The 12,924-nt window shown below is 39.8% G+C and overlaps 1 protein-coding gene across 1 annotated transcript in view; it reads left to right on the plus strand.

Moving 5' to 3' along the window:
- The window catches only part of WASHC4 (WASH complex subunit 4), a 44,915-nt gene that overhangs the window by 8,301 nt on the left and 23,690 nt on the right, over window positions 1-12,924 (plus strand). Inside the window, exons 4-12 of the mRNA XM_056847545.1 lie at window positions 52-117; window positions 278-323; window positions 3,048-3,115; window positions 4,539-4,621; window positions 7,220-7,262; window positions 7,513-7,616; window positions 9,977-10,097; window positions 11,728-11,851; window positions 11,964-12,091. Coding sequence (XP_056703523.1) covers window positions 52-117; window positions 278-323; window positions 3,048-3,115; window positions 4,539-4,621; window positions 7,220-7,262; window positions 7,513-7,616; window positions 9,977-10,097; window positions 11,728-11,851; window positions 11,964-12,091 — 783 coding nt within the window. The remainder of the gene's footprint in view (window positions 1-51; window positions 118-277; window positions 324-3,047; window positions 3,116-4,538; window positions 4,622-7,219; window positions 7,263-7,512; window positions 7,617-9,976; window positions 10,098-11,727; window positions 11,852-11,963; window positions 12,092-12,924) is intronic.

Below are 12,924 nucleotides of genomic sequence, written 5' to 3' on the forward strand. Positions count from 1 at the left end.
ATTTATGCTATGCATATATGAGAGCTTGTTTTTTTCTGTCTTATTTACCAGGTTCTAAACAAAGTCATCACTGTGTATGCAGCCCTTTGCTGTGAAATCAAGAAACTAAAGTATGAGGTAACATTTTTTTATAACACAAGTTTGTAGTTGGCAAAACTGGTGTCTAGACTTTGGGACATATTCATGTTTTACCATTTAGATACATAGCCATGTGTTTTCTGCATTAATCCCTTGTATAGTTATAATTCAAGGAAAAAATTTCTATCTTTGTTCCTAGGCAGAAACAAAATTTTACAATGGCCTCTTGTTTTATGGAGAAGGAGGTAAGTGCTTCTTTAGTTATTCTAATGTGAAAATTCTGGTATGGGGCAGCCTAATTTTGAGGGGCTGGGGGGAGATTTGCGGCAGCCGGGAGCGATTTGTTCTTTTTTTGAGGGTGCTGGTTATTTGTTAAGGTTTTAAGAAGAATACAGTCAATTTAGATTGAAAATTCTTTTAAATAGGAACTTTTTACACAACCTGTGAAAAACAGTAATTGATAATATTGTCTGGGTTTCTAATAGCCTGTCTCTGAGTAAACCCTGGGACGGGCCGCCGCAGTTCTCTTCCTCCTGTAGGAAGGGATGGAAAGAAGAGCTGGTGTGAAGATTGTAATTGACGAGGCACCTTGGTTGATGTTGGGAAGAATATTATTGCCTAAATTTCTTTATTTCCTTATTACATTCTGATCCTGTCTTTTTAGTATTATGAAAATGTCTTTCTTCTTGGTTAAAGGCAACTTAAAATAATAGTTAAAACATACCCAGCTAGAACCAAAGATAAAATACCAAGCCCCAAATCCCTCCCCCGTCTCCTCTAAGGAGCGTGTAGTTGGCAAAACTGGTTTCTATACTTTGTTATATATTCATGTTCTGCACGTATGGCTGTCAAGAGAGAGACATGAATCAATCTAAACAGATCAAACGTTAACACCGAGCATTTGGTCAAATCATAAAACTTGACGAAACATCCTGTTGAATGTGAGGAGAGCCTCAATCTACTTCAAAGCCTGCAAGATCCCTTTGCACAACGAAATCTGGCCTGAGTGTTAACATCCTGGATCAAACGGCAAGGGTGGGGGGAACTCGTTTCTATAAGACAGGCAGAGTTAACAAAGAAGGCAGCTCTTGCTCACTCAACACACACGTGCACACTTGCTCACACTTAAGCCATGGAACCTCCTGTGACTTTACTTATGCTTATCTTCATGTATGTGAGTATTAGGAGTTAGATTTTGGTATGTTTACTGCACCAACTTACTTGAATACTGCTTGTACCTGAACCTTTTGTTTTATAGTGAAATAAAGTCTAAAGCCTTTACAGGTGTTTTGCTGTTGCAAGGGTCCAACCCAGACTTGGCCACAGCTACCTTAAATGGGGATTGAATTCCAGGGTCCAGGAATGAGACAGGGTGGTTAAAATCACCCACACAAGGTTTTGACAATGGTACACATGTTTCTTCCCTCCTCCATTTTATCCTCACAGCAACCTTGTGAGGTAGGTTATGCCTGAGAGAAAATGGTAGGCCAAGGTCACCCAATGACTTTTTCATGACAAGTGAGGATTTGAACCTGGGTCTCTCTAGGCTTATACCACCCTGGCTTTAAATTATGAAATGAACCTACTGAATTGGACCCTTCTGCGCAGTATTGTGGCTAAAGGGCAGGTCTCTCTGCCTCCCTTCTCACATCTTAACAATGAATGGGATCACATTGCTTTCAGAATAGGACAATTTTTTGTTGTTTAATTCATTCATGCCTTAAAGGATGCAGAGGCCTTGTGAGATCCTAGGACAGCATTTGATGTAGAAATGCAGTATATTAATTCTTATTTAGTTGATAGCATGCACTAGAGAAATGTTCTTCTTAGATGTGTTATTCAGAAAAAGGCATTCAGGCAATGCAACGTTGCTTCAAAAATTAGTAACTTTAAGATGAATGTTTTACCGTATGCTGCATTTTATTAAAATCCCTTGTGAAAGATATAGTGATGTGTTGCCAAAGTTGAAACAAGGCACTTCCTTTGATTTTTCTGCCTCATTGGCAGGAAGTAGAGAGCTCTAGCAGCTGCAAGATTCACACTTCTAAAAAAAATTAATGGTTTCTTCCTGTCTGTGTATGGACTAAGCAATTTAAACAGAGTAGGCAAATTCAGTACCGTACTGGGTGACTTTGTAACTTGTGCTTTGGGCGAGTTTTTGTCAAATATGTTTGCTCCTTTCTTGAGCTGAAGTGATGGGAAAAGTTTCATAGCTTTCACTTCCATTTTAGCAATTGCCCATGTGCACAGTCCACATGTGATAAGTGCATGTGTATTTTACTTTTGAACATATGATGGGTTTTTTATGTCTGCTTATTATGCCTGATGGCGTACACATAATGATGGTCTATTTGCAGTTTTCTGAGTAAAACTAATACCAATCCAAAAACTGTCTTTTGCTAAATAGCCCATAGTTATAATCAAGGATTTCAGCAGTTGGCATATACAGTTGATTAATATCAAGCAACTAGATTTTATTTACTGATTTACTTTATTTATAGGCCACCTTTCTTACTGAGACTCAGGGTAGATGACATGCTGTAAAACAATGTGATTGAATAGCATGGGACATCCATTAAACGGCACAATAATTATAAAAATTAGAAGCAATGCAAAAAGGTATCAAAAATGATATGTCAGACAGTGCAAAAAAATTAAAAAGTAAAAAACAATGCAATAATAAAGAATGGTATCGCCTACAATATTATTCCCTTTGCACGAAACATACTTTGTAGCAGAGAGCAGAGGTATTTTCTACTTGGCTGTTTTTTCATGGATTAGGTAGTCTTAGGAATTAGGCAGCGTTAAAAGTTTTAAAATTTATTTTAATGAACTTTTACTTTGGAATCCATTTGAGATGATTAAATTGTAGTTCACACATGACACTGGTTATGACATCTTCAGAATAATTAATACTGGGGATGATGCATTTTCTAAAACCAGAACAACTTCCATTTTTGCTTTTCCAGCTTTGGATTCCAGTAAGGTGGAAGGAGATAGTCAAATACAGATGGGAAGATTTATTTCATTTTTACAGGTAAAAGGTACCTTTATAATTGTTGCTTGCTACAAGATAATAACCTTCATTGAAAAGGTTTACTCACACTTTTTTGGGGGGCTTTGCACATGGAAACAGCTTTTCAAGTGTGTTGGGGGAATGCAGCTCTTGTATATCTTCTCGGAGAGAGAAAAGCAGCTGGATGTGGGGAATTCTGAGCAGGGGATTAACTAGCCCCCCCCCCTTTTTTGCTGGCCCTTTCTCAGATTTTTAACCTCCTGCAAGATGCCTTTCCTTCAAGGATAAAAGCTGTCAGAAACAACGAACTGACTCAACAAGCTTGACCAACACAGAGTAAATTCAGTTGTTTCAATAAAACAAAGTAAAGACATTGAAGCCCTGATTTTTAAAAGGAGTATTTAATTTAAAGTATTACTACAAAGAAATGACAGTTTGATTTCCCAAGAAACGATTGCCACAAGACTTCTTGCTTGTTATTCTTAAATGAAAGCAGGATCTGAGTTGCTCAATTCCCTCTGCTTTTTCTACAAATTGTTCTTTTTAAAATCTGGCATAATTTCAATGGCATGGGATTGGGCTGTCTCGGACATGCTCATGTACTTGTTTTAAAATGGGGTTGGGAAATTAATCTGGAGAAGTCTTAGGAAGAATTGGCAGCCAGCATATTTTGAAGTTCTTTTGACACAGTTGATATGAGGTCATGTGACAGATATGTGATCTGTTCAGTTTTGTCTGTCGTGCATTCCTTGATCCAGTGGATAACTGTAGTATCATAAGACATTGCATGGAGAATTTCCAGATGGTTTCGATTTTTCATTTCCCACTCTTTTATCTTTGCGTCTTTTTAATGCATGAGTCCGTTAGCACTTTCCAGAGGATAGGAAATGTTGACATATGCAGTCTCTAGGTGGAGGCCTAATTTAGTCAATTTCCTGCTAGAGATTCAGTACACAGTAAATACTGTTATGTTACAGCTGTTAACATAACCATTAATGGCTGTGTCCTAGGAACTTCACAGTTTCAGCTATTAATCTCTGGAGATTCTAAATGGATGTGAAATCATTGAGAATGTACAGGCAGTGTTAATTTAAAAAGTTACAAGTATTAAACTGCTAACATTAAGTGTTTAATGGTATTTGGGATTGGACCCGTATGAGCAGAACACTCTGAAATTTTTCTCATGTTTGTTTGTGGCTGTATTGGATTTGACCATACTGGATATCTTAACAAATGCTGTAAAATATACTAGTTAAGTGTCAATCTGATTTTCAAACTAGATTTTAAATAGACATTTTATTTAGGGCTTTCACCTTTACAAGGGGTGACTGCTCATTATTTTTCAAGTGAGAAAGGGTGCATTGTTTCTAAATCTATGGATAAATGTTCTTGTTTCATGAGGAAATGGTTCTAATAAAAATCTGTGTGAAATTTGTCATGTCAGGAACTGTCTTGTTTTGTGACACGGTGCTATGAAGTAGTGATGAATGTAGTGCATCAGCTGGCTGTCCTCTATACTAGTAACAAGTAAGTACTGACAGAAATGATGTTCTTTGAATACCAGATGAAAATATAGCATGTTGATGTGCTTCCTAAATTATGTGCATTTGAGAAGCTGGGGACATGTGGGGAAGGGCCATGGAATATGTGTCTAAAATACTGTATACATTCATAAAATGACTTGGTGTCATTTAGCTTACTGGTGTTTGATCTACCTGGCGTGTTTTTCCAGAAAAGGTCTTTCCCAGCACTTGCTATCTGAGAAGCTCCTGAGTGGTTTGCTGTGTCGAGGCATGCATGCCACAAAGGAAACTACCCCAAAGCCCCGTGGAGCTATGCCACCATTTTTGCTGGTGTAAATTCACGCCAGCAAAAATAAGCATTTCTGGGGCGAAAGGGCTTAGGGAGCTGACTAAAGTCCACCCACCCACGAGAATGCCCCTTTGGCGCTGGTGTGAGCCCCTGCACCAGAGAAGCTCTGTCACCGAGACTACGCTGTTGCCTGTGCCTCGCGCTGCTGCGCCACTCCCCGGTGCCAGTGTACATGGCCTGGCACCAGCATGAGCCCATGTGGATGGTGCAAGTGGCATTTACGCTGCTGCAGGGGTCACGCCACCTCCAAAGGACTTTCATCCCCCCCTTAGGACTGCATTGTTAAGAGATGCCAGGGACTGAACCTGCATCTTTAATCATGTGCTCTACCTGCATTCTGAACTGTCTGCGCAAGTGTTATTTTCACAAATAGAATTGTTTTTAAGTTTGTTTGAACACATTCATCATTATTAGAAACAAAATTTGTATGACTTAATATACATATTACGCTAATCCAGTTGTGGGCATATGGATTGTTTTGCACCAAGTGATCAGTAAATGGATCAGGAAGCCCTGCCCTGGGGTGTGTCTGACAAATCAGTGCAAACAGTTTTGGGCATTTTGCTTCCAAGTCTGGAATTGAAATTGATAGGTGGATCCCTTCTATACATTTGTGCTTATAATATTTATAGCCTGCCTTTTCCCCATGTGGGACTCAAAATGGCTAAAATTAGATTAGAATTGACCACTTAGTGGTCATATCAAAAAGTATACCCAATCCATAGCAAGGGTGCCACATGATATTGTATTGGGAGAGGTCCTAGGCTGTGAAGGGCTTTAAAAGAAAGAATCAGCACCTTAAACTCAGATATAAACAGGTGCCAATTAAGAATTCTGCAGATAGGTGTGATATGTGACTAATGATTTTCTCCTAATAATAGTCATTGCATTTTGCTCCATTTTGCTCCATCTGAAGTTTCCAAGTTTCAAGGGAGGACCATGTAGAGCAATAGTCTAGCTTTGAGGTTAATGTACCATGGGTGTGTAGGCTAAATCTAAATAAGAAATCAATCTCCATAGTTGTTGAAGCTGAAACATTGAATTATAGAGTTGGAAGGGCCATGCAGGATCAGCCCAGAGCCTCCCTGACAAGTGTTCGTCCAGCTGCTGCTTGAAGATTGCCAGAGTGGGGGAGCTAACCACCTCCCTATTGCTCTTGGCTGCCATTCCCATCTAACAAGGCACCCAAATTCTTGACTGACTCAAAGATAGATTCACACCATCAAGGGTATACAACACAAAATTCTTAGAAACCAAATTCTGAGACTAGTCCTCACAAAAACAAAATTTCTTGGCAGGTCCACTTAATAATAAGTGTGAGACTGGGTGTTATTAAAATGTGATATCTTTGTTTTGGAGGTCAAAGGGTTGTGTTAATATTGGCATATTAATGTTGTCAGATGTTTGTGTGCAGTTTTTTATATTATAATTTCTAGTTGGTCTTTAAAGTTGGAGTTGTGTGATAAGTATTAGCGTGCATCATATTTGTTGTTAGAAAAGACCAGAAGGGAGATTTCCAGGTGTGAAGTTCTATCTGAAGCTGCTGTGAGTGTTCGCTTCTGAAAAAATAAGCCCCTTTTAAAGTGTAGTTTTTAGTCTGTTCAGGGAGTTTGGGATCACTGATAAATCCCATGATGCTTTACGGATGTTAATGTCAGTCTTTTGGAAATAGTCCCAGTATTCTCTTGTCAGTGTTCCCTCAGCTCTTTTAGCAGGTGTTAGTTTCCTCCTGGATTTCTTTGTAATAATATTTGGCAGCCCAGCAGCGTGACTCATTTTCTCAATGGATGAAGCTGTTGTATGTAATCCTTATTTATATCAAGGTATTCACAGCAGTCATTCCAAGGTGCTATATAAGCACGGCCAGTGACATACAAAGTACTGTTATTAAGTCTAACAGCCCCACCAGGCCTGTGCCAAGCTGAACACAACCCACCAGCCATTTGTTGCGAAGTACCAGGGACTTGCTAAGCCTCCTTGGAACTGCCGAAACGGGCTGTTGGGTTCCTGGCAGGCACAGTACATGAGTCCTGTGTTGTGCTCAGTTTGATGAGTCACAAGTTGTGTAGAATTAGACATGGCACGTTCTCTATTATGTTACCACCCAGTTAAGTTTTTCTAGTTCTCAAGTCTTGGGCCTCCTGCATTTGGAGAATTGTTTTCTCAATTATTGTCAATTACTGTGATTTATTGAAGAAAGCTGGAAAAAATCCCTTGATTATGTGATGTAAAATGTATTGTTTTGTTTTTCAGGAATACACCTAAAGTTATAGAGACATCAGGAGTTCATTTTCAAGTGAGTATTATTTGCAGAAGTTGATGTAGTGAGTCATAAAACTATGCAAGTTCTTAGTCTGGAGCTTGAGTTTGATACCTTTTCCTGCTACTCTGGAAATGTGAAACTGGAACTTTCAGTTGTGGCTGGGATTTTATACTATTTCTTTCTGTAATGGCAAGAATCATACATGCAATGAGACCTGCTTTTATCTCAAACAAGTGTACATTATTTAATAATTGTCTATGTTGAAATATGTATATTCCAACAGGCTATGTATGAACATCTGGGGGAGCTGCTGACTGTTTTACTCACACTGGACGAAATAGTAGACAATCACACTGTGCTGAAGGATCACTGGACCATGTACAAAAGGTGGGTTGGTAAAAGAGTTTTTTTTAGGAAAAATAAAATTGCCAAAGTGCATTGAGGGGATCCAGTCCCCCAACCACTGTGATGCTTCACTGTTCCCATTCATGTAATTGGGGGCTTGCTTAGGAGTTTCTTCTGGCTTGTGCCCAACAAGACTTTGAGTGTTAGTATTCATACTCAACTACTTTTTGGCCCTATGTGCTTCATCAGTGACTTAAACAGGGGAAGTGCTAAACTTTTTATTGTGCAGAGGTAATTATTGCTACAATGACCAACTGAGGTGAACTGTTTTTAATTGCTCATGTGATGGAAGTGTAGCCTTCATTTTCTTTCCAGCAGGCATTTCTCTCTATTTAGAATGTTTCTAACCTGTCCTACCCCCCCAAAGGAGCCACAAGTGGCTTACAACAGCAAAAGAAAAAAATATAATATTAAATACACAGATATACAAATATTGTCTTGGGTTGGCCAAGATTCAACAGAAACTTCATCCAAGGCACCAAGCTAGAACCCTTTGGCTCATGCCTCTGATCATGTACAAGCTTTGGGGTCCTAGGGGCATAAGCGGTTCTGCCTCGGAAATCACAACAGAAATAAAAACAGAACAGAAGGTGGGCACTCAGGTGCATCTTCCTCAAATTGGGTCCGGCCCAATGCCAAAACCGCCAAGCTGTGACAAAAGAAATTTAACAGACCAAATTGAAGGGAGGGAGGGTGAGTCTGCTCCAGAGAAGGCAAGGCCTAATGCCCAGGTGACGGGGACATATTTATAGCTGTCTAGGGGCAGGGAGATGCCGGCGTGCACATGTCGTCACCAGGCACCAATCCCCGCCTCCGCAGCAGCCTTCCTCAGCCAACGACTGGCTGCTTACCAGTGGGGTGGGCAGGAACGCCCGGCCATATGGCTGTGGGCCTGGAGCATGCCGTTCCGGCTGTGGCCTACCCATTTCCTGGGAGGAACTACAGTCCCCTGGTCGTGACTGTGGCTCGAGGTAAGAGCCTCTGCCACGTGTTTATAGTTACCTGCAAGGAGATAAAGATGAACTTAGCCCAGATGGAACCCAGCTGCTGATGTCCTGCTGCCAGCACGGTCTCACTGTCTCCCCCACCCCCTTGCCAGCCATGTTAGGAACACTTTTTTGAAAGGTATTGGACTAGTGTGAGTCTTCACAGGATTTTCATTTGTATAGTAATGTAGTGCATAAGTTGGGAGCTTGGGGCTTTTCTTTTCCAAGATGAACTTTGAACAAATGGAGGGATTCACATCAAATCACAGATTTCCCAGTTCTTCTCCCTACTGTGCAGTAGGGCTACTGATTTCTGAGACTTTCTGTTCACCTAGTCCTAAAACTCAAGGGTTGCAATGCATCAAGAGTGCCATAAAATATTGACCCCTGAGCAGGAAGCTGTTCATGTAGCCCTGAACATTTGCCGTTAGTGTTGAAGCAGGTATTTTTACCCTCTTCTTTCCTGCACTGTGTATATTTATCTGGGGGGCATAAATTTCACACATATGCATGCCATTCCAAGGTAATATAAAGTGTCCAGGGGTCCTGCCCCTTGGCAGTTCTAGCATAACAAATCTTGTCCTTCCTTTCGAAGGAATCAGAGCCCAAAATTGGAGGGAGGACTTATGGATAGGAAGTGCTATAGTGTAGATTCCTTGACCCATATCTGCTTTAAGCTGTTAGTTATTTGATCAGGCCAATTCTCTTTGTCCCCTAATCTTTCTTTTATATTTTTTTTCTTTTAAATTTTCCTCTCTTGCCTTCTATGAGCATGCTGAGACCTCATTGGGACCCCCCTCCTTTAAGTTCCAGAACCAACAGGTTGAAATTATATTGAAAGAGTTTCCGTCTAGCCATTAGGAAGAATTTTCTAACAGAGCGGTTCCTCAGTGGAACAGGCTTCCTCGGGAGGTGGTAAGCTCTCCTTCCCTGGAGGTTTTTAAGCAGAGACTAGATGGCCATCTGTCTGCAATGCTGATTCTATGGCCTTAGGCAGATCATGAGAGGGAGGGCATCTTGGCTATCTTCTGGGCATGGAGTAGGGGTGACTGGGGGTGTGGGGGGCAGGTAGTGGTGAATATCCTGCATTGTGCAGGGGTTGGACTAGACGACCATGGTGGTCCCTTCCAATTCTACGATTCTATAAGTATGCAGTAACACCTACTTTGTGTATGGCTCTGTATCACTGCCTTACTGAGAGATGTGGAACTATTACACTCACTGTTAGGAAGAATGAAGCCATGGAAATTGCCTTGGCTATGTTAAATGAATTCCGGCTTCAGGCAGTGCCAAAGGTACAACTCATGTGTATGTTGAGTTCGCTTTGAGTGGATTGTTATTATTTTGCTTTGCCAGGTTGTTAAAGTCTGTACATCACAATCCTTCCAAATTTGGTGTCCAGGAGGATAAACTGAAGCCATTTGAAAAGCTGCTATTAAAACTGGAAAGCCAGTTATTGGATGGGATGATATTCCAGGTAACATAGTGAATACTGAGCAACATGTTTTCAGTGCAGTTAAAATATGTGGTAAAACCCTAAAGAGTTTGCTTATTTTCTGAAATCATGGTGGTTAAATTGGTAATGATTGAATTTTAAATTTTATATCTTTCCTGAGTCATGTTTCTGATGTTTTCTAGCTTGTAGCCTAACAACTACTTTAGGTGTATCCACTGGCTTAGATATTCCAAGTGGTATTAAGAGCAGCTGTTTGCCTCTCCTCAAGGGCATGCGGGACTCATTCTTTAGATTGTGCCCTGTGTGTTCTTTTCAAACTTCTTACCTAACTTAAGAATTTTGCATGTAGTTGGCTTGCTTGCCACTATGGCCATCCCTCCTGAATGTTTCCTTTTTTCAGAGTGTGTTTAGTACATTTGGGGACCTAAGTGAAGAAACGTAGTGGTTTTCAGTAGTAGAATAGCGAGTGTCTCTCCAAGCAATCTGTATTGAATTCAGTGGCTTCTTATCTTCTCATAAAATTGAATACCTGCTCAGAGGCCAGGATTCAAGCTAGAAATATTGGATGTATTTTCCGCACCGATTACCACCCACAGTTTGTGCCAAAAAATCTGGGATTCAAAGGACAGAGGGTTTTTGTTTTGTTTTTTTACCAGCTTGTGCAGTTCAAGGTAGATCAAGACACTTTTCTCTTTGGGAATTAAAAATTGATCAGAGCAACTTGCATATTTTAAATGCATGTGTATAAGAAGTATGTAAGTATAAAGGCCGTGTGAGTGTTCAAAAAAAGTATGTGGGTGTGCATGCACACACAATTAGGATTTATGAGAGAATTCTTGAAGGCCTGTTTTCCTAAGACTTACTGAAATCTAAGAGCAAATTTATACACATGAACACACGTATATGAAGTTGCCTTGTACTGAATCAGCTGCTTCGTTCATCAAGGTCAATCTATTCAGACTAGCAGCAGCTCTCCAGGGTCTCAGGTAGAGGTCTTTCACATCACCTATTTTCTGGTCCTTTTAACTGGAGATGTCAGGGATTGAACCTGGGACCTTCTGCATACAAATCAGAGGCTCTTCCACTGAGCCACAGCCTCTCCCCAAATTCTTGAGGTCTAAGACATCTTAATTTGCCTGGAGAGCATGCAGTGTGTATGGCAGGATTGTTATGAAGACTCTACCGGGCAAATTGGTGCAATGGACAATCCAGCACTTCTGTCTTGTTTCACACAAGACATAGTTGGAGCATTATTATAGCTTGTAGTATAAGTAACTATATATTCCTGTACTGCTTTTACAATGTATTTAATTATTTAACATTAACATCAAAGTGCTAGTTGACATTACCAAATGTTTTAAAACTTATTTGTAATAAGTTTGTAATATGTTAATGTTTTAAAAAGTGTCTTGTGGAATTAAACTACTGAAATGAGCAAAGATGCTGAACCAACAGTTATCAACCACTAAATTCAGTATTAATTCCCTTTTAATCACCCTCTCAAAATTAATTCAATTAACCAAGACCCCCCCCAAACAAGGGAGAACTTGTAAACTCTAAGTTGTACTTATTATTTGTTTGCAGTATTGTTGTTAGGAAATTCCACTTGATACTGATGATGTCAATTACTGTTCTCTTTGTCCTCTTCCAGGCTTGTATAGAACAGCAGTTTGATTGTCTCAATGGCGGCGTGTCAGTGTCGAAGAACAGTTCTTTTGCGGAGGAGTTTGCACATAGTATTCGCACAATTTTTGCAAATGTTGAAGCTAAGCTTGGTAATGCAAGATGTACTGTTTACACATTGGCATTATTGTTTGTAAAAGTTGTTATATTGTTTGTCTAGTGTCAAACTTCAAAAATATTCTTTTCTGTGTGTATTTGTACAAGGTGAACCCTCAGAAATTGACCAGAGAGATAAGTACGTAGGAATTTGTGGGCTGTTTGTACTACATTTTCAGATTTTTCGGACGGTAGACAAGAAATTTTACAAATCGTTACTGGACATTTGCAAAAAGGTGACGTTTTTGCTGTTTGTAACTTTCCTCTAAAAGTTAAAAATTTCACAAACATTGTGAACATAACTTATTAAAATGTCGCTTAGTTTAGGGCCTTAAGCATGAGAATGCACAAAATTCACTAGCTATTATTCAGTAATCTCTAACTAATGACTTTTTAAATATTTATAGCTATTAGTGTACTGACTGCATTGTTTGAAATTGTTGCAATTCTCCCTGAACAACAAAAGTTGATGTCTTAGGCATAAGCAAGAAATCTTGCTACTATTCACTCGTTGGGGAAATAGCCTGCTACTTCCATGCTCATACAAAACATGTAATTAGTTATTTACTGTCTTTGATTCAGTCTGCTATAATATTAACTGTCCTATCATTACTATGTCTGCTCAAAAGTAAGTCTCGTTTATTTTGTGAGAATTAATTCAACATAAGCATGCTGAGGATAGCTTCCTAAATGTAATATAGGGAAGCATTTCTTTTCTATGTGTGTTCAATAGAATATGTGCTCATGACACAGCAATAATGTAAATGTTTGGTGATTTGCAGATTATGACCTGCCCAGTCCAGAGGTTTAGCAATGGTAGTGCAGACTTCTTGACAAGCTCCTCCAGTAGTTGAAGTGACATCCTGTATTTTAAAAAAAAGATAGGCATAGAGTTCTCATACCTGTTCTTGAACCCTTTCAACCCTTCTCATTACAGTTCTTTGCTTAAATAAACTGGCACTAGATTGATGGGTCCTGTCCCACAGTTGTCGGCTGTGGCTAGTTTAGCTGATCCTTTCACTCCCCCCAGTCTTACAGCACAATTCTAAGGTGGGGGGTAATTGTGGAG

This window comes from Euleptes europaea, chromosome 3 (genome assembly GCF_029931775.1).
Source record: "Euleptes europaea isolate rEulEur1 chromosome 3, rEulEur1.hap1, whole genome shotgun sequence".
NCBI lineage: Eukaryota > Metazoa > Chordata > Lepidosauria > Squamata > Sphaerodactylidae > Euleptes > Euleptes europaea.